Here is a 22,085-nt window from a genome sequence, read left to right as displayed (position 1 = left end):
AAACAGATGTTCCCTTTAAAAATTGACAGATTTCTGTAAAAAAATATATATACCACAAAATCACAGAGCTGTACAAAGGCAAACACTTGCTTTTATGCAGGAAGAACTGTTGTGAAATGATTTAAGGCTACTCAGAGCTTTTCAGATTACTCCCCACCGCAAATAACATGTTAAGTACTAAATTACCCTAAGCGGTGTTTTATTACTGATCAATAAAATAGTAATCTTGTCTTTTAGCATGGAAAAATATTTTAGCTGGGTTTCTTCTGGTTTAGTTCAGGGATAGCTGTAAACCAGAAGGCAAAATCATCACTGCTGTCCCTGCAGAAAAAAAAAAACAAACCAAAAAACAAACAAATCGAACCCCATCCTCATTTGTTTCTAGCTTTGCTTTGAGGGAATCCTAGGATTGTTCCAGCTGAACGGTGTAGGGTTTCTGTTCATGTGTGCATGTAGTGATGGTGTGCTGTGGGGTTTTTAGGGGTATTTGTTTTTTTAGTTTTGCTTCTTTCACAATTATTTACCTGTACTCATCTTTATTGCCCCCTCCTCTTCTCAAACAAAACAAAAAAAAAAAATTCCCCTTCACCCCCTGAAAAAAAAAAAGGAAAAATAAAAGGAACCCACAGAAACAAAACAAAACTTGGCAAACTCTTCTGACTCCTAGTGCCATTTCATTTAGCATTCAACAAGGGGTACTGGGAATTGAAACGTCAACTGGAGATCGAGAAAAGCACCAATTTATAGTGTGTTAGCCTTGCACAATTCAAGATTTCTTTTTCTGGCTGCACACATTATACCAAACATCTCGCCACTCTCTTGTGGCAGTTGTGAGGAATGGCTATTCCTTCCCGTGTGTGTACTACAGGCCTCTAAAGACCCTTATTTATTCTCTCCCATGTCACCTTGTGTACAGTCTGGTCTGTGACACTGATGGTGATTATGTCATTATTTTGCTCTGGGGGCTTTGGCACATCTGCAGAGCTGATGCACATCTTCTTTGTTACGCTGGCATACGTCCCATATCGCAAATGCTTCATTAGCCTTACTGCCTGCCTCCTTGCCAGACAAGAATACCCAAATCCAAGCTTCTTTTTCCTCTGGTCTTTTGTGTCTGTGATGAGCCTTTATTCATCTTCCTAGTTCTTCCCTGTTTTCTATTTTTCTGTGTAAAACCGATTTCCAGATGTCCGTCATTCTCCAAAATCCCATCGTGGATGAGGAGTGAGAAGCAAGGTGAATTTTAACCCATGTCATCCCTCACTCGTTTAGAGTCTTATCCCTTATAAGGTGAAATGCTTTTTCTTTCATTCTGTAGCTAGCAGGAATTCGTTAGGCAATTTTAAAACCTGGTGAAAAAAAAAAAAAGGAAAAAAAAGAAAATAAATCAATAAATCTTACCATTTTATAAATCCTAGTTGTGGTAATGGGTAACATGCAAGTTTTTCCAGACTTTCTTCATTTCTTTTAGATAACATAGCTAAATTTCTCACTCAGAACTTTTGAAGGAGCAGCACTGTCTAATGAAGGTGGAGGGTGTTCTTGAGACCTGATCAGCTGAAATTTCTTGTATCTGTTTTAATGTGTCACATTAGAAGGTCATAGAACATTTTGTACTGTGAAAATTGAGGAAAATGTTTGATCTTCTGAACTTTATCTAAGCTGTTCTATATAAATGTCATACCAGAGAGATGTGAAATAGTAGGTTAGCTTACTAGCTTTGTAAGATTTTTCCCTCTGTTTCCCAACCACCCCATGCTTTTTCTTCATGACACGGAACTAAATTCTGGGCTGGATTCTCAATGTCTGGTGTAAATCAGCTCCAGCAATCATTGCAGCTAATTAATATATGCCAGCTGAAGAGCTGTCTTTTGTTGTGTTACTATACAGTCAAGTGTGTGAATATATTTTAAATGCTAATTGGAAAAAAGTTTCATTTAATTTTTTAAACTACACATTAAATGCAGCACTGAATTTAGAGTCACAGAGCCATCATGTTCATGGATGTGAGGTGGAGGGTGGGTGTTGTTTTTATTTTTGTGAGGCACGCTTGCCAAAAGAGGAGATCCTAGCCAATGCTGTCTCACAGTGCAGGGTCAGGGCTGTGTGACTGACTTTAACAGAAGCCTTACAAATAGGATTGCCCATCCTATAGGACTTTGAATAGGTCACCTTCATGCAGAACACTGTTTCCTTGATACATTCAATGTGTTTTAAAATGGACGAGAGTCAGGCTCGCATGATGTCAATTAGCAAACTGTCAAAATACTTCAGAAACCGTGGGAGAGGTTTAGCAGCACTGTGACCCGTGCTGGTTTCTGGGCCAGCTTTCTGGGGTCCTGCCCTTTCTCAGAGCAGATATCCCTGGCCTGAGAGAGCAGTGGCAGCTCAGGTCTGCTTGCAGGCAGGCCTTGCAGCACTGGGGATGCTGTTTTCAAACATACCTAAATCTGTAAGGGCAAATACTGAGGTTGTGAGGAAGTGGTGGCAGGATATTGCACAAATCCATGAGGACTCAGTGTCCTTCACCTGAATGAGACAAAGCAAACCTGAGAGCAGGAGGAGATGTCGTTTGTAGCAGTTGTAACATTAACAGCACAAAAGTGAAGAAAAACCATTCAGTCCAAGTGGGAGGCAGTCTTTGGAGCACTGGATTGCTTGCTTGCACATTGCCCATCACCTGCAGCACTAGAGTGTAGCTGAATTTTGTGCAGAGAGAGTCTTGCTGATAGGTAGGTGTGGGTGGGCGAGAGATAGAAGGACAGCCAGAAGGGCTGGCCGAAGGTAATCAGTGTTTTGGAGATGATTTCTCCCTTTAGATCTGGAAGGGGCAAGGTTCAACTTTCTTATCTGCAGAGGGGGAAGGTACATGGGCGGGCTCTGACTCGATTTGTGTGCCCTCTGTGGGGGGGCTGTTTCAAGGCTCTGGTGGAAATGTGCTGTCAGAAGAAGCTCTGTCCAGGTGGTGGTCCAGAGCGCTCAAAGAGATGGCCTTGAACTTGTTTCTCTAGTTAGTGGAGAGGCTTTGTAGAGAGCAGCAAACCAGGGTGGCATGATCTCTGTTGCTAAGCAGACAGACTGCTGCGATTGGGACTTAGGCAAACTGTGGCATAGACATATAAATGCATTTAAAGCAGTAGTCTGCAACTTCAGAAAGTTTTTAGAGGAGAGAGGGGAAAATAAACACTGCAAATGAAAGGTCTTTAAGTGCCAAATATCAGTGTCCAGCAGGGTGGGGGGAGCAGGGGCTGGAGCAGCTTATCTCCCACAATTGCAGAGAGAGCTGGCTCCATCAGATGAGGCCCAGCCTCGAGGTTATCTAATCCACTGCTGTCTGGAGTCGCACCGTTTCCTTCCGCAAGGGATAAATGGGAGTCAGATGAGAGGCAGCTCAGCCCATTAGCATGTAAGACTTTGTATTCAGGCCTCACAGGCCTGTGAGCCTCACTGGTCCCTAGCAAGTCCTGCAGTGGAGCTTGTAACAGGGTGTTCGCAGCCCAGTTTGGCCAGCTGCATGCCTCAGGATGGCATAGATGGAGCAGTTTATCCCATCATGATGGGCTCTGGATGCTCATAAAAGCATGGTTGCACTGGGAGGAGATTTTTCAGAATTGTTCATTGGAAGCATAAGCTGGTGGAGACAGCTTTATTCGCAACACTCCTCACCCATAACCACGCACAATTTCCTTCCCCTGCCCTTACCCTCTGCCACTGGAAAGAGGAAAGGAGGTACCCTCTGCCAGAGGGCATGCTTGCCACCTTCATGACACCCCCAAAAGGACCCTGGTGACAGCCTGCTTCCCTGCCAGACTGATTAAACACCACCTGCTTCCCATCCTTCTCCCCTACCTCCCTCCTCACTCCCCCCAGCCCAGCCCATGCAAACCGAGGAGGAAGAGGGCACAGTTGGAGCTTTTCAGGGCCAGACACAGAAGACAAAGGTGATTGCAATGCACAGAGCTGGGAAGAGTGTGCAAGAGCAAGCAACACCAATTATTGATGTTACTGTACTGTCGCAACATTTATGCGTACATATCTATATATATATGTGATGTATTCTAGATGCATAATCATTTTAATTATCACTTCTACTATAGTGTTAGTGGTTCACCTATGGAGCCAAATTCTACTGAACATAAAAAAATCCTTGCGAAGTACAAGTTCTGTGAGCCACTTTGCCTCTGTATCCATGGTCTAACCAGCAGTTTCTGCATGCCTGGATCTTTCACACATGGAATTACACCATGAAAGCAGAGGACTTGCTGCTGGTGCAAGACAGAACCTACTCATCTCGGTCCAGGCTGTGCCTCCTGGTCCTTCTGAGTAACACATCACATTTCTATCTGGCTGATGTGTCCAGGAGAGTATGCAATAACCTCTCTGCTGAGCCAGAATTAGGTGGTCATCCTTGTACTCACTTTTCTGGACAGGTTTTTTGTGGGCGCCTGTATGTGGTACCTGCCAGAATTTGGCAGCAGGGTACATAATATGCTGCATGGCATTGTAGGCAGCCTCTTGTAGTAGATTGCATTTCACCACAATGGACTGAGTTAAAGTTAGACTATTCTTGTGTGTGAGAGTTTTATTTTTTCTTCAGTTTTTGTATAAGATAGCTTCTGGAGTGTGACAGTAACCCCTCCAGTGGTTCTTTCTTACATTTCCCAACACACACTAAATGCCCTGCTAGCACAAGCTGTAGGAGCCTTAGTGATTTTTCCATTCTATGGCACTGCCACTGGCAATGCAGCAAGTTAAGGGCAATCAGAGTTTCCATTAGAAGCCTCTACATCTCATGCAGTTCTAATTCATCAGTAAGGCAGAAGAGGAAATGTAATAATCTTCCCAGTAAAATGCTGTTGTTGATTTCTGGATATGGAGAAGGGGAGAACTGAATTTCAAGGTGCAAAAAGTCTAAACAAATTGGAAATGCTAAGTCCTTGCTATTTTCTCTTACCCTGCTCTACTCCTGAGTCTTACCAAGTTTTGTGGTGGAAATGAGCACGTTGAAGCCGTGGTGTTGGCATGCCAGAGTTGCTCTGTTTCCGTGATGGAGCGGCTCATCCCCTGCACCGTGGGCGCAGCAGTTCCGGGACAGGGATCCCACAGGGTGCGGTGCTGTGCGTGGGGCAGGACGGGGAGGAGGGGAGATGGGGAGATGGGTACCACCAGGGAGCACCCCGGGAGGCAGCAGGGCTGTGAGCCCCAGCGAGCTGCGGCAGCGCAGTTTGCGCTCAGCCGCCAGCGGCGCTCGGTGCTCCAGCCGCGCGGGGAGCCTGCAGAGTACTTCCCAGTCTTTATTTGTGGAAAAGCTTAATTGAAATGCAAGTGATTAAATCTAATGTATCATGCAGTATCCATTTTCACTGCACTACCACTTTCACTTCCCCGATATTATCAGGCATCTCAGCAGCCCCACTGTCAGGTTTTTTCCTTGTAAGAGCCATGCCCATTCTCTCTCCTCTTTGTGAGCTTGGTGGAGGAGATAACAATAAGCCAGCAGTAGATTACTAGTGCTCCAAACTCTCCTCTTGGGATAGGGAATCTCAGCTTTATTTTAAACAAACACTTTTAAAATACATCCTTAAATAATTCCCCAGCTTTTTAAAAATAGTTTAAAAAAACTACACTGCAACAGTAAATGCAATAAGCAACCTCTGTTGTTTGCCTAATTTTTCTTTTTTGAGCTGGACTTGGACAAATGGTTTTCCTTTTCCAATACTAGGGCTGTCCCGAAAGAGTGGCCTTCTCTTTGTGTGGCACTGTGGGAGAAAAGACTTTCCTAAACAGCCACCCAGTTTCTTATCCATTTTTTTCTCTTTCCAAAAAAATCTATTTCTTAAGAGATTTGTACAACAGGAGTTGTGAGAGGAAACTTGAAGGCAAAAAATGAACACTGTGGTGGCACCAGGGAACTGCTGCTGTAGCCAGGGGGATTGGGACGCATGTAGAGGTAGGCAAAATGACATCCTGCATTCTAGAAAGGTGCTGGTTGGGAGAAGAGTGTGTATACTAGAGAATCCAATAGTTGAGGTATTTTTCCTTTGTGTTTTTAAAATAAAAGCATCTCCTTTCCAACTATTTCCCTCTCCTCATAAGTGATAATGGAAGAGGAATTAGCCTTTCCATTGCCTGAGCCAACCTGTTTTTTTCTAAGAGGTGTCCAGGATGTTCAGCCAATTGAGTGATCTAATTAGCTGAAAATTGTTAATTTCCTTTACCTTATAAAGCACCTAACACAGAAACTGTTAAATAATGTTAAGTGTCAGACTTAAACTGAGAACATTGGGCCATATGCTGCCGTGGCTTTCGCGCCAAAAAGTGTAGCAACTTACTCCAAAACCTGCCTCCAATTCCTGTGTAGAAGCCAAAGCCTCCTGCTTGATATGCTGCCACACCAACTCGCAGTGCTAAGATGGTCCCACACAGCAGCTCACTGCTCTTGGGGAACAGGGAGTGTGTGTGAGGAGAGGGGACAGTGTGGATGGACGTGGCAAGAGCCAGGACACTGGTGAGGTATTGCAAGCCTGGGAAACCCGGTGGTGGGGCAGTGCTGCTCAGGGCAGCATTAGCCTGGAAAAGGCACCAGATCTGTGCCTGCAGCTCCTGGTAGCACAAGTGCTGCTCTGCAGGGGGCCAGGGGGGATAGGTGAGTTGCCTGGAAGCTCCTTCTTAAAGCAGGGTAGTCCCTGGATCGGTGGAGTGCACTCAAGGGAGGGGTTGGTCTGAGTGTCACCAGCCTCTCTGAGCCCTGAGAGAAGTGGCTCCAGAGACAGTGTCATGTCTTACTGCTAGGGAGGGATGCAAAAGGGCTTGTCCTCTATAAGTTTCCTACAGGACATAGACTGTGGATACAGGAATGTGCATTTAGATGCCAACTTTCCCCCAAAGCCCACAGGCTTAAACTTTCTCCTGTGAGAAGAGGCTCAGGGCTATGCAAGGGTGACACAAGTGGAGTTTCTTAATCATCTCCTTTAAGAAGGTTTCTTTCTGCCCCCAAAGCTCACCTTACACTGACTTTGGGAGTGAGGGGTGCCTGTGCCAATCTAGTCTGTGCTTTGTATGAGGTTTTCTTGGCAGAAGTATTTCTCCTGAATCCCTTCTGCTGTCGCTGTACCTGTGTTGGTGTGGATCGCTGTGCACACACACTAAAGCTGCCTGATCTGAAGCTACCCGTGGTGAAACTGCTTCCCCAATAGTGGACTCATCATCCTGGAGAGGTTATGCAGCACCTAATAGGTGCTGTTTATACCTTAGCCTTGGGTTCCCTACAGAGTTCTTCTGTATAGCCACTGTCTAGATCACCCAGCAAGAAGTGTGATCTGGCCTTGCCCCTCTCATCCCCTCCAGCCTGTTTACTCCCATCACCACGACCTTGTGCTCTGCAACATGAGCAGCCTTCACCAGCCGAAGACCTCTGATCCTAAGTCCATGAGAGATTTTGGCTTTTCTATTTGGCAAGATGACTTGTTGCCCACCAGGTCAACATGAATAAAGACTTTTAAAATCCATAGTGTCCTGCAATTGGAAAAATTGGAAAAAACATTCTTGAGCTGTCTAGGCTGCATTTCTGTATTTCTGCTCATAGTTAAAAAAAAAAATCCAAACTCACGCGTACCAAGAATTCTACTTTATATAAAATTTGAAAGTAAAATCAATCCTGGTCCAATCTTATCATTTTTAAAGTATGTTTATCCAGCTTTGTAGTAGGAACAAGCAGACTGTTTGAAGGCCACATAGTTTTCAAACCTTGGTTGCAACACGTTACCCCATTTTGAAACCTTCTTTATCTAGCCGAGAAAACTAAAATCTGTTTGACAAAGTAGCACTCCAGCCAGTTTATCTTGCAATATGGCTTTAGCTCACAGAGCCTATTGATTTCCTTAAATTAATGTTTACAGAATGCTACTGAATTTCACTCAACGGGACATTGTTCTTTTGAAGCTTTGTAAAATATGATACAGAGTGTTACTGCCATTTGTTCCTTTGCTAAGACTGATGAAACATTTATTTTTTTAAAGCGCAGCCTTGAACTATAGCTGTTTCCTACAAGTGTGTTTACTCTTGGAACATTAGTAATACAACACACTATCAGACTCCAGCACAATACCACAGGCAAAGTCTGTAGGTACGCTCTGGCCAGCCTGATGGTAGAAATGGAGCTGAAGTTTTGCTCAGATTAGACACCGTATGAGAAAAGGTTCCAAGCTTAGCCCAGCTGTCCCTGTCTGAAGGATCTTCAGATTTGTGTGCTACAGCCAAGCAGTTGTCTGATGCTGTTACAATATTAGAATGATTGCGTTGGTCTTGGTACTTCTAAACATGGGACCCCGGACCGAAAATTGCCCTGTGATCCTTTCCCTCTGTACCCCCAGACGAGGTGAATGGCTTTATGGTCGCCTAGCTCCTGGGTTGGAGGCTTCTGATCCAGTCCCTGAGGACTGCTTTCAAATCTCCTCCAAGAAGCATTTGCATTACTTATGTCCACCCAAACCTGGTAGTTTTCTAAGATGAGGTTGCAGTTATGTACTGCAGAAATTTTTCAAGAAATCACAGCCTACAATGGCTTAGCAATTTTGCTGCTACTTTCTGCACACATCATTCCAAAAAATCTTCACTCTTTGCTTATGGGCCTAAACTGGGCACCCTTACTTGTGTAAGGGTACATATTTTGTCCCACAGGCATTAGAGTGAACTGCTCACTTGGAATATGAGTAGGAAAAATGTGCTCCTGGGGATAATCTGTCCCCCAGCCCAGCACAACCAGAGGTGGACAATCCACAGGCAACATAAACTCTCTGTTGGAACCAGTGGAGTGGTGAAAATTTACGCTGCTGAGAAGCTGACCCTTGGTAGCCTCCCACATGTGCTCAAGGAGAGGGCCTTAAACTCCCCAGTTATTGCATGCAATATTAATGTGTCAGCTGGCAAGAGAGAAAAATAGAAGTCATTTGAGCACCTAAGATGTGGGCATCTTGCTTTGTAAGACTGTGTCTAGGAGCAAATTACTTTTCTGTTATGGAGGTTCCATGTAACCAAGTCCCAACTCCCTGCAGCAGGGAAAGGAAAGCCAGCTCTGACTTCTTGCCTCTTTATCTATTAATCTCTGTGTGGCCTTCCTAAAGCATCTGAGTTTATCCATTTAAGTCCACTCTGTCTGCAGTACAAGCCCCCCAGCTTGTGCTACTGCTGTCAGGAGATATGTCTCTCCTTGATCAATATTTACTTAACAAACAGCAGGGATAGGAGAGTTTGTTTAGAGGAATCATGTGTGCACAAGGGTGAATGAATGCTCGGTAAAGTACTTCACCTGTTTGTCTCCTTTCCTAGGGTATCTTTTCTGCTCCAGACCTCATGCTGGGCTCTGCTACCATTGCCCCTGTGAACATGCCCAAAGGCACCCTGCCTTAGGACAGTTTAGCAATCAGCTGCAGCAAATGAACTTCTGAGTAAATATTTTATTCCCTGTTCTGGGAAAGTTGGAGGGAGAAGTTTGAGAACTTTGTAGAATTATTTCTATGCTCAAAAATACTTGATGCTCAAGTAAAAATAAACTAGCTTCCCAGGCTCTTGCACTTAGTCAAGAAAATATTTCAAAGATGTTTTAAGCATTTTGTTGGGACAAAATATTTCAAAAAATCTGAAGTCTTCTAAAGAAAAAGATTAATGTGCAGGTAAAATTGCAAGGAAAGAAGTACATTTAGTATTTTTAAAGAATAACTTTAGCAAGGTCTGTTATTCATTTATCCAACTAAAACAGTTGTTTCTGATGCCTGAGGTCATTGCATGCAATTAGCTTTGAGGCATCTGAGTCTAGTTTGAGGGGGGGTGTATTTTATTTTGTGAATCAGAGTTGTAAAAGCCATCTGAAATATTCATGCAGAATTGTCTGAGAAGCAGTTTCTGTTTTATTTACTGCACAGTAGAACAGCCACAGTGGATTAGCTCTACAATACCCGTAACAAAAGCACAACAGCTGATGCATGTGATGTTAGGAGGTGACAAAACAGTTAAAGTATGCTGCTGGCTACAGGCAAGCAGTCAGCAGATGCAGACAAAAGGGTTTGTGACAAGAATAACTCTCTCTCCAAGGCGAGCAGTCAAGAGTATCCAAAATACCAATACCCTTTTCTCCTTGACATTGTCTTCTTACAGTCAGCATTTTATTGCCCTTTTATAGTAAAAAAACAAAACACAATTCTCTGGAATATCGGTTTTGACTTGACTTTCACAATTCTGTGATCTTTACATCTGTATTGCTTTTCCTATCATCTAGATTTACCACTTGAGCAAGAATTTTTGAAAGTTTAAAAGATTAACTGTAGAGAAGCCCACCCATAATAGGATTAAACTACATGAAATACACATATAAATCTTAGAGCAGACTGGTGATTTGTTCTGTCATTTGGTTTTGGTTGTTTCCCCCTTTTCTATTAAGAGAGAATTTAAGCATCTTATTTTGCTAATGAAGAAATAATGCTTGGGTAGAAATTAGAGGTTTGCTCGACAATGGGAGAGATTTAAGTGCTGGAAAAGAACTGTGAGTGAGCTGATGTTTATTTCAGAAGTGTGAAAAATCAGCTTATATATCTCCAGGAAAAAAAAAAAAGAGAGAGAGAGGGAGAGACTGTCTTCTTTCTAACCTTTGTAATTCCCCTTCTATTCTCTGTGACATTCATTCAGCTGCCAAGCATGTTTGGCAAGGCTTGAGCCAGCGAGCGCACTTCCAGTGACCGCTAACCTTGGTATGTCCTGACACTTATGATGAGTATCTGCAGGACACAGAAGGCAGGCAGGCTGCTATGTCAGGCTTTTATTATGTACTGCAGAGGCTGGGGACAGTCAGTTTAATAAAACAAATCATCCTTGAAGGTAAAGCAACTGGGAAGAGGAGGAGGGCTCGGGAAGGGGAGGAGATGAGAGGAACAGGAGGAAAGGGAGAAAAAGTCTTTGCTGCACAACTCAAAAAAAAAAAAAAAAAGAATTAACTAATAAAAGATAGAAGATACAAGACAACCTAATTATGAGAAAAACAGTGCAGGGTTACTGGTTGGCCACCAATTTAAGACACAGAGCTACTTTTAGTGCGCCTTCCTTTACAACGATGATTTTTAAGATCCGTCAGAAAGAGAAGCCTAATTCTCCATTGGCTTAAAATCAGAGTTGCTTCACGGATTTTCCGCAGGCAACACTGACTTAGACCTGCTGAGGAACTGCCCTCACCTTCTCAGTCCCCAGTTCCTTTTGGGTAACAATTCTTTTGAAAAGAAATTCAACAAGTATTTATAAAGCTTTCTTCAACTGTGTGTGCTTCTGTGTGAAAGAGGAGATAGTTAGGTCTGACTTGACTGCAACTTTTGAGCCATTGGAACTATACTTTTGCTCCCATAGAAATAGTATGTGCCGAGTATTTTTAACAAAGCACTCCCCCACAGCACTAAGCCAAATGGTTCGGCATGATAGTTGTACATGCAAACCCAAGAGTGAAATAGTTCAGGTTTGCTGTTCACGCCAAGGAAAATGCCAGTAGTTAAAACAGCACAAATAGACAAGAGCAGATGAGAGCTTTAATTCCCTCCCAGTTTTCATAGACAAAGGGGACGTGTTAACATGGCTAAGGCTTAAGAAGGGGCACCATGGAGGTTGTTGGACTGCATTAGAAAGTACAGGACTGATGTGTACCAGGTGTAAATTAGTGTAACTGCACTGAGGCTGGCAGAGCCCTGCTGATTTACACTGGCCCAAAGTCTGGCCTGTGACTTTTTCTCCTGGCAGTGAAGTTATATTGACAAAGCATGTAGCAAAGTGTGATTTCTTTGTAAATTGGACTGCTGTGGAGGCTTCAGCCTGAGACCCACCTAGACACCCCCGACAAGACCTCATTGTCTTTCCTCCTGGTGAATGCACAGTGTGATTCTTTGATTGACTGCTGCCACCTGATGCTAAGAAAATGCCCTGGGTTCATACTAGGGATTGTTGGTTCTATTAAAAGCAATGTAGATAGAGTTTATTTGTCACTGAAGCATTTTATGCAGATGTTCCTACTTCAGAGATGTTCAGTCAGTTAGGTGTAAAGATGCGCTGAATAGGTCGCCATCACTTAGGGTCAGGGAAATGCCACCCCCAGACAGATAATTAACATGGCTGACTGATTAATTGCCCACTGAAAAATATAACTACCCATGCATTTAAATATTTATTTTCAGGCTCTGGACTTCACTAGTATTCTCTTATCTAAAAAAAACCCCAAACAATAAAAATTACTGTAGATACTCTTTCTAGAAAGGAAAAGTGTTGGCTGACTTACCATCCTCTGGGATTAATCACAATGCAATTCACATTACAACATGCAAAATAATGTGTGTAATCCAGTCTGACATGAAAAATTGCTAATAACATCCCAAAAGGAAAGAACTATGAATGGTTCTAATGCCTTAGGAGTAGGGGAGATCTTTAGGAACTCAGCATTACAAGGTGAAGCCTCCAGAGGAAGAAAAAGCTGAAAATCTGGGTCTTTTCAAAGCCCCCACAGGGCTTTGTTCATTGTTGGGTTTGTTCACTGTTATGTTTGTGGGCTGCTCTCTGCTGCCTGTTGTACCAGGTTCAAAGAGGCAGATGTGACTCAGGTACAATAAAGTTGGACCTTAAAAGATAGCTCCCAGTCTTAAAAAAAGCCTGTGTGTTACTACAATGGTGGAAGGCCTGGAAGCTACAGGTTCAGGGGTTTCACACTGCCTACTCCATGGAAAAGCAGCATCCTCTACCTGGAAATCTTTCAAATGTGCAGGTAGAAATTGAATGGCAAAGGCCCAACTTAAAACCCAGGTTGTCACTTCCATGCTTAAAGTTCTCCTGGGTGTAACCATGAGGTAAGAAGCAGAGGTGGGACTTCATACTTCTCGTGTAGGTGCTTGTAATTGCCTGTTTCTCATCTCCAGCAGCTTGGGAGGGAAGAAAGACGTCTAGTGTTGATCCTCTGGAGTGGATACCAAAATCAAAAGGTTTTGCTCTCATGGACTAATATCAGTGTCTACTCCATAAATTTGGTTATGTACTCCTTTTCCTGGTTTCTAATATCTTGTAGTCAGAAACTCCTTTCCCTTGATTAGTGCCCAGCAATACCAAGGGTGATGAACAGTGTGTGTGTGAGCATTGAACTGCATGAACAGAAAAGCATGCCAATTTTTTGTAGCAATGAAAGAATGAGAAAAGCATGGTATTTTCTGTAGACATGTTACAAAAATGCCTGAACAGCTGAGTGGTTATGGGGAGTTTTAACCAATTTCTTTGAGCTGGAGTAAGTGAAACATAATAGTTAATTTCTTCTCTCTTAATTATTGCTGGAATAGACCATCTGTAAAGATGTGTCTTTCTGTGCACCCTGTTGAATGAAAAATTTCCAGAGATGCTTTTGGGAGCAAAAAAACCCAAAAACATGTGGGGGCTGGATTGCACTCTCAGAGGTAGACAGAGGACTTCTCTGGGGCTTCTGGAAGCAGAGTTTGTCAGCTGGTGTCAGGGGGAGCTGATCTCATGCTTATCTGATGGCAGAACGTGGCTATCAAACTGCTGGTGTCTCCCAAACAATGACAGGTGAGCGAAGGCTCCCGAGCTCTGTTCTATCAGATTGATCACACACATTTCCAGACAAGTGCTTTGGAAGTGGCTTCTAAAGGGACAGGAAGAAAAGCCTGAAGTAGAGAATAAGGGGCTGGCCTTGATCTGGCAGTGTGACATGAATTCAGTAAATCAGTGAGAGCTGCCCAAGTGTCTGTTTGCCACGGGAATGGTTCAAGTGTCTCCTAGTGCAGGTTGGAGAACTCCTCTTGCTGGAGGGGACAAAGAATAGCAGTGAGGGAATACTTGCTATTATAAGCATGCTGGCTACTGGCCGGCCATGTATTAGCAGTTCTAGAGTTGTGAAGCCATATTTCGTGATAAAAGTGGAAAATAATACCTTTATGGAGATTACTTCAACCTTGCAACTGCCCTGCAGTTCATTAGAGCGATTGCTTTTGAATCATTTAAGGCAAAGGGTGAGAAGGTGGTGTTGGTGCCTGGGACAACTACTTAGAACGAATTAGTAAAGTGTGGAGGTATCTGAGGTTTTTTAACATTCACCCATTGTTCAGGGGCTTCTGAGAGTGGCACGTTCCTTCTAGCTGGGTATTTGACTCACCCATGAAGTGACAGTGACATTTAGAAACAAATGAGTTTAAAGCATCCCAGCTCAGAAGCCACTTGGAGCACAATGCACCCGTTAAAGAGGTTAGGGTGGTATTTGTGTGCTCCTGAAAAAGAAGGAAAAACCATAGTGTCTCCTGAGAAAGCAGTTTTATGGGGTTCTTGTGCATAACAGCCACAGAAGCAAGCCGCTAGCTGAAGGCTTTCCTGCTTGATTGGTTTTAAGCCGCAAACAACATTCAGAGATACCCCATTTCTTTGACTGCTTTCAGCACTGGTTGTGACCAAAGTCAGGCACAAAGGTACAAAGGGCTTCCTGTGCATGCATAACTTTCATATTAGTTCTCACATGGAGAGGGGAACATGGCCATAAATGCACGGGTAAAATATCAAGCAGAGATTTTTTTCCTTAAAGACAATTGTGCTTGTTTCCCCTCCTGCTAATTATATCCTATAAATCCCCTACTCTCCCAACTCAGACAGTAACATTTTGTTACCTACATTCTGTCAGTAGACTTTACAAAGATCTCTAACACATGTTATAAAAGTTATTGCTATAGTACTATATATAACAGCTTTGCATAAGAGAATAGAGGGCTGCCACATTTAGAAAATGCAGGTGCTATGTAAGCCCCTTTCTGAAAGAAAGAACTTAGCTCAGTTTCCTTTGAAGAACCAGAGACTTGAAATTGAAAACTGTATTAATGCCATTGTCTCCTTGTATCAGCAGGTTCCAGAGAGATTCCTGGAAGTGGCTCAGATCACGTTACGGGAGTTTTTCAATGCCATTATCGCAGGCAAAGATGTTGATCCTTCCTGGAAGAAGGCCATATACAAGGTCATCTGTAAGCTGGACAGTGAGGTCCCTGAGATTTTCAAATCCCCAAACTGCCTACAAGAGCTTCTTCATGAGTAGAGAGTTCAGCAGCTATTTATGAATGTATGAAAGTAGCAGTCCCCTTCTGATGCCCAAGTCATGTGTGTCTCTATTTTAATTTCATATATATGTGTATGGCATACATATATATATGTATATGAAATTAGACTGATCCCTCCTGGATATAAGTTTTCGTTCAGTTCCAAGGGGATGGTTATTTTACTTCAGCCTTTGGTTTACTTTTGCCCGAGACCCTTAACATTTGAAGAATCAACGGGGTTAATTTTCAGGGAGAAGAGTTTGGAAGTGTGTAAAAGCCTGTCTTAGCAAGTTAGGGCATTATGTTTAAAAATGCTTTGTCAGATTTATTGCTTGCTGCAAAGTGGCATTTTGTCTTGGTGAGACTAATGTCATGGCACAATACTACAGACAATGAAGTTTATATTATGTTTATACTGCTAAAGGTCTGAAATCTGTGGAGCCATTTCATAAGCTTTGAGCTTTTTTATTTGTATTTATATACTTTTTAATCAATAACTAGATTTTGTTTCATACTTCAGAAAAATACATCTGTTTTAGGTACTCACTCCAAGAAGTGACACCCAAAAAAGCAAATCCTATGCTTCATGTGTTCCTTACAGAAATGACAGATACCCTGCACCAGTAACCAACATGCCAGGTTCTTGTTTCTCTAAATTGCAGCAAGGGATGTTTGCACAAATCAAATACTGTTCTTGCAGGGTTAGGCCAGTAATTCATGCACAATGTTGTATCAACCACACTAATTTTGGACTATGGTCAGCTTACTAAAGTGGAAGCATTTCACTCTCCATAGAGTAAAAATGAAACCTTCAGCATTGTATATTGCCATGTCTCAGTCTTACTTTAAGTGGCATTAGTCCGTAAATTTATTATTTTCTTAGTCCATTCTGCCCCCCAAGATTCACTTTCCAGCATACAAAGTTTCCTGTCCATATTTGACATCTGCCCTGAAAAGCACTTTTTGAATCATCTTAGTGGAAGAGTCTTCACCTCACAGTGCTGAGGCAAAGGAAAAAAAAATAAAAAAGGCTTATTTGTAGCTATAAAATATAATTAGTGTTTCCCTAATCAGAAGAAAAAAAAAATTCATTTTCATAAAATTCTAATTGAGCATTATACAAAAATCACAGTGTCCTCCTGGCTATGCAGGGTTCAGATAGCCAAATTCAATTTTTAAAATTACAGTAAGTGCAGCTTTAAAAAAAAATAAAGAAAGAAAAAATCTATTTGAGCAAAGTGGCTGCACTTGTCTTCTGAAGCTGGAGCTAGTGGTGACCAAAACCTGAGCTACAGTGTAAAGTCCCTGATGGATCTGGGTTTGCCTGAATGCTACACCATGAAATGATGAAAGAAAGAAAGAAAGAAAAAGAAAGAAAGAAAGAAAGAAAGAAAGAAAGAAAGAAAGAAAGAAAGAAAGAAAGAAAGAAAGCTAGCTGCTAGTTCTCATGTTTTCTTCAGTGGCTCTCCTTTTCTCATGTTTTCAGAAAGAAATCGTCTCCAGAAGTTTGGGGGAAGGTTGAATATGCTATGGCACACTGTATTTGTCATTTTCTTTGTCGTCTTTTGTACAGATGCAGTAAGAATTTATTGTTATCATCAATAGTATTTTCCCCTACATAATTCAATCTAAATCTAGAGGAAGTTCCTAATTAGTCCTGAATGCTATTTATGCCATTGAGGATATTGGTATCTTCTTTATTTTAAAATTACATTTTGACTTTGGAGAGTGAAAGTTTACCCATGTGACTAAAGAGCTGACCTGATCATTGCAATTTCACTTCATTTACAAATACTGCTGATAGACAGAAATGTATGAAAGCAATTATTGTTAGCAGAAAGCCTTAAAAACCTGCTGACTTCAAATTAAACAGCACAATCCTCCGATTCCCTGTCATTCTTTTCAAGCACTGGCAGTATCTGTGGAGTATAGGCAATGCAGACAATAGCATGGGATGAAGTGCCAACATTTTCACTATGCATTAAAAGCAAAACAAATCTTGATCTTAGACTCCCTGAGAGTACCTAATACTGTAGGTATCTTTACAGTAGACAGGATTTTTTTTTGCTTTCTTTTATTTTCTTACATTTTATTTCCTTTTATTTTGTTTTCTTTATTTCATTTTTCCTTTTTGTTTTCCTGTGTGTGTGCATGATTTGGTAAACATTACACTTCATAAAGATGTAACTCCAATGAATTCTGAGTAAGAAAGGATGAAAATTGTGTTCATGCACTTTTTTTGATTTATGGGAAGAAGTGGCATAAAATGCTCAAGTTTTAATACACTAAGTTCATCATTGGCATACCATCAGATGCAAAATATTATGTTGCATTGTCACCTTGGACATAAGAAAGCAAAGCCATACTTTATCCATACTATGTGGACATACTACTAGCTACCATCTCAACCTGTGATTTTACCGTTGCTTTATATTATTATTATTATTATATTATATTATTATTATTATTATTGATATTAATATTATTATTATTTGGCTGCAATGGGATTCACATAATCTAAATAAGTGAAATTGTGTACTCAACACTTGATGTTGTTGCATTTATTTATTTATTTATGGGTAGTATAATCTCAATAGTACATGAGGCATAGGAATTAGGAATAGAAATTTAATCTTAAAGGCAAAATAAAAACCTCCTTGGTCTGAAAAAGGAATAAATGATAATTTCATCACTTCAGTTATGTGATTTTTCTGCATTTTATAGCCATATTGCCTTTGTGCCTCCCAATTCACCTAAAATTACAAATACATGGCATAGCTTGTACTAAATTCTAAGTAGAATCCAATCCAGTTTCTTTTAAATTATCTTAATATTATTTCACTAAAAATGGCTAAAAGGCAGGAGGCTACTTTTATTGTAATGAAAGGTTTACATAGGAAAAGAATTTCAAAATCCACGTAGAAACCCCATCTTGCCATTCATTTACTGCTAATTCAGATTTATTTCTGCATATAAACTTGAGGTTATAGTCTGTGCCTAGACCTTAAATGCACCAGCGGAAGGATAAAAAAAATCCTTCAAAATACCAGTTTTTCCCCCACAAGTACAATTGTTCTTGTGCCTTCTGTGGCTTACAATTTTCATCTTTTAAACTTTATTTTTCAATTACTACAGCTGCAATAAACACTGACTTTTTTTTTTCCCGGCTGTTTGACATAATGTTGATAGCTATGCATATTTTGTGTCTTTTTAAAAATTAAAAAAATAAAAAAAACAAAGCAGGAGAATACGTTTTTGAAGAAGAGAATTTTTAGAACAGTTTGATAATGCAAATTATTTTTTCTCAATTGTTTGAGCAGCATTCGAGTTTTGAAAATTCTTGTAGAAGCCAATTTTTTGTAACTGTGGTGCAAATCTTGTGTTTTCTTAGCCTGATGAAAAGTAGTATAGAAGCAATATTTCATACGTGACATATGTGCATATACAGATACGTATGAGGTCACACACACAGGACAACATGTGTGGGCATATGTATGTATATTTACACAAAAACACACACACACACACACAAGAGGCGTATGAAGTGAAAAGCTTACCTTTTTCCTATCTAGATTAAGAACCTATTTTAGACATTTGTTATGTTTTGTGAAAAGAATGTTCTATTTGAAACTACAAAACATTTAATTCTTACTGTATCTCTGGTTGTTTAATGGGAACGTTTCACATTTAATGGTAAACACGTGGAAGATGTTAGAATGTAGTAATTATTTAAGGAAGTGTTCACCCATGTATTCCTGAGGTTTGCTTTGTGCCTCTGAGTATTATTTAATTAAAGTGTTTTAAGTTTGCAGAATCTTTGTTACTGTACCAGGTATGTGGGTGAACATTGAAAATCGAGGGGAACTTTTATAAAGCAATGTAAATATTCAACCTTATGGCTGTTCTTGCATAAAGACATAAGATTTTAATAACTACATTCTGAAAACATCTGTTGAATTTATAAGAAACACTACAGTAACTGTGTAGATAGTTGAAAGCATTCTTGAAAATCCAGCTCTCTACTTTTAAAAGTTAAGTCTCTTTCATCAGATGTCAAGGGAATGGGTAATACAGTTTCTGTAAAATTGCAGAATTTTTTTCTATGTATATGAAGTCAGTTAATAGAAAAATGTTTTTTTTTCCACTGGTTAATATTAATTAAGAAATAAAGGTGAAGATTTTGTGGCTTTAAAGATAGGATTTTCACCAGCAGCATTGAAAGATTATACATATATATATATACAGAAAGATATATATATATATATTAAAAATGGAAAGTGGTTTACAAAACCCCCAAAATGAGCACTGTACATGAGAAGTGAAAGCAAAAACTATATTTGCCATGTGTATTATATAGCAATCATTGGTGTTAATAGTGCAAATGTTTCCTTCTGGTACCAACTCTGTGTTTGAAAATTCCAATACGCATTGTTTTCAAAAAGCTCCCCTTAAGGAATGTAACTGGTTTATATGAGTAAGCAGTTACTGTATTGCACTTAAATGTTCTGTTGAAGGAAATGCAATTTTGTTTTCTGTAGAACTGTTGGTTGTAAACCATCTATAAACTGAAGCTAAAAATGCTCATATTTAGAGCTGGGATGAAAACTGGTATTTAACCTTTGTATCTTCTTAGGAATATCCTTTTTAGTGTATGAAAGGTGGTGGCACTATGACTTTATTCAGTCTTTTCATCTGAGCCACAGTCACCTCTCTCCCAAAGCAGCCACCTTCCAAATGCACAAATACTGGGATATGTAGAAACAAATCTAGAAGAAACAGTGAGCTTACATTTTTCTCTAAAATCCATACCTTCTGCATTAATTGTATCACTCGAGTGAGATAGCAGACAAACACAATAACCATCTCATTACCATATAACGTGTAAGAGTCAGAAACTAAAAAAGGAGGGGGAAAAAAGCCTCTTTAGGTTGGTTTTAATGCTGCCCAGAAGAGTCAAAGGTTAAGGTTTAAACTGATATTGTCCCAGCCATTACTCATATGTATATAGTTACAAAAGTGACAAAACACTGCCTTTATATTATTTAGCAATATGTTGTAAATAGCATTATTAAGCTCTTTTTTTTGTAATAAAGACCCTTTAATTTGAAGATAGTACAATAACTGAACTGATAAAGTCAATTTTTGATTTTTTTTTATTTTATTTTTTAGCTAGAGGCAATTTCAACTGTGGATTTTTTTTGTTGTCGTCTATTGTTCTGAAGACTTTGCATAATTTATTGGTTTAATTTATCCTAATTTATTTGATGAAGGTGTACAATTTTGTATTACCAAGGATGTACTGTAATATTAATTGATGACAAGATAAAACAATAAGACTCCCCTGTCCGTTTGGAAAAAAAAGGTGCAGTAGACAATTGATTGAAAAAAAAGTTACAATTCTAGCTTGGCAGCTACTAAATTTAAGATAAACACAGGAAAAATATTTGGGGGGGGGGGGTGGATTTTATTTTGTGTGTTTAAAGCTTTTGTATACTCTCCAGACTTTTACCTTTTTGCTTTGTACCACTTAAAGGATACAGTAGTTCAATTGCCTTGTGTGCCTTCCATCTTCTCTAAACTGAATGTATGTGCAGTATATATGCAAGCTTGTGCAAAATAAAATATAAATTACAAGCTCATTGCCATTGTTTACATTTATTTCCAAAAGTTTATGTTGCCCCACGTCAAGAGTTGAACTCCTGAATCTCTTGGCTGTGGCCAGGCTGTGCCTAACACTGTACTCCTCTGAAGGTTTTCTTCTCCCCTTAGTTCAAATTATTTATTAATGAAACTACCAGCCCTCTTGCAAAATGGATATAATGATTTATGGCCTCGGTGTCCTACCTCCAGCGCAGCGCCGGTTAAGATAATGAATGTTATTTTGCAATAGTCTATCTGCCAAGGCATAACTCCCTGCAAGAGACCTGTTATGTCTGAGGCATAGACAGCCCTTTAAATTAAATGGAGCCAATGTGAGCTATTTTGTTTATACTGTTTAATCATTTCCTGGGTGTACCTGCCATGCTGGTGTCCTGCAACAGGGGGTTCCTCAAGCTGGGCGAATGCAGGGATGGTGCTGAGCTGTGATGGTTCACCCTTCATTCACATTTGTTACTCTTACCAGTCTGGCCTTGATAATGGTACTGACCAGACATCATCCTCTGTTCTCATTGTTACAACCCATCACTCATGGATCTCTTCTGTTTCACGCTAAGTATTCACCAGCATTATATAAAACTACTCTGTTCCTACACAATTCCTCAAAATGTATTTGTTCATGGTTTTTCTTTTGCTCTTTGCTGTGTCTGCTGTTTCATATGTATCTTAAAATTCTGGGGTTGAGTGTACCTTTGGTTTACGTGATTGTTTGTGTTTCAGATATGAAAGTTCTCTTTTTGGCTTAGAATTGGTGCAGATGGCAGTAAGACTGTAGCTTATATAGATTGCAAAATACTGCAAGACTCTTCTGATTTTTGAAGGAGAAGCATGTTAAAAATATATTTTGATCTGAGGTCATTTATTTTCAGTATTTTCCCTGATTCAGCCTCAGGACACCAGAGCTGAGCTGGAGCCTGAATCCAGCTTCAGCTTCATTGTAACAACCAAATAAATACTTCATATCTGCAATAGCAGTTAAAACTCCTGTATTTTTATGTAACAGGGGTTGCATTTGTTGGGCAACATCAACACGAGGTGTAAAGGAGGTCTGTGGAAGGTCATGAATGGGTTACATCTACATAACTAATAATCATATAAATGTGAGATCTCCTCTGGTTTTACTGCAAACACATTGCCTCTCCTAGTTACATCTATCCACATTACCAAACCAACATACTAAAATAATTTTTGTCTTAGTCATCAAGACTTAACTAGATGAGGGAGAGGGAGATCATCCTCGGGTACCCAGTTAATGGACCAAAGAATCTGAGCCTGTGTGGGTAATTGCCAGCTCACTCTGTGCCTCTATCAGTTTTTCTCTCAAATATA

General features: G+C 40.4%; 1 protein-coding gene across 1 annotated transcript in view; it reads left to right on the top strand.

Annotated features, from left to right (window-relative positions):
* PROX1 (prospero homeobox 1) overlaps positions 1 to 20,737 on the top strand; it is a 49,885-nt gene extending 29,148 nt beyond the window's left edge. Inside the window, exon 6 of the mRNA XM_071426237.1 lies at positions 14,912 to 20,737. Within this exon, the coding sequence (XP_071282338.1) occupies positions 14,912 to 15,097 (186 nt within the window). The 3' untranslated portion in view covers positions 15,098 to 20,737. The remainder of the gene's footprint in view (positions 1 to 14,911) is intronic.
* Positions 20,738 to 22,085: the final 1,348 nt, after the last annotated feature.

Source organism: Agelaius tricolor, unplaced genomic scaffold (assembly GCF_023055355.1).
Source record: "Agelaius tricolor isolate 1412-34295 unplaced genomic scaffold, bAgeTri1.0.p SCAF_1, whole genome shotgun sequence".
Lineage (NCBI taxonomy): Eukaryota > Metazoa > Chordata > Aves > Passeriformes > Icteridae > Agelaius > Agelaius tricolor.
Note: the sequence above shows the minus strand (reverse complement) of the source record. Positions and strands in the feature narration are given on the sequence as shown.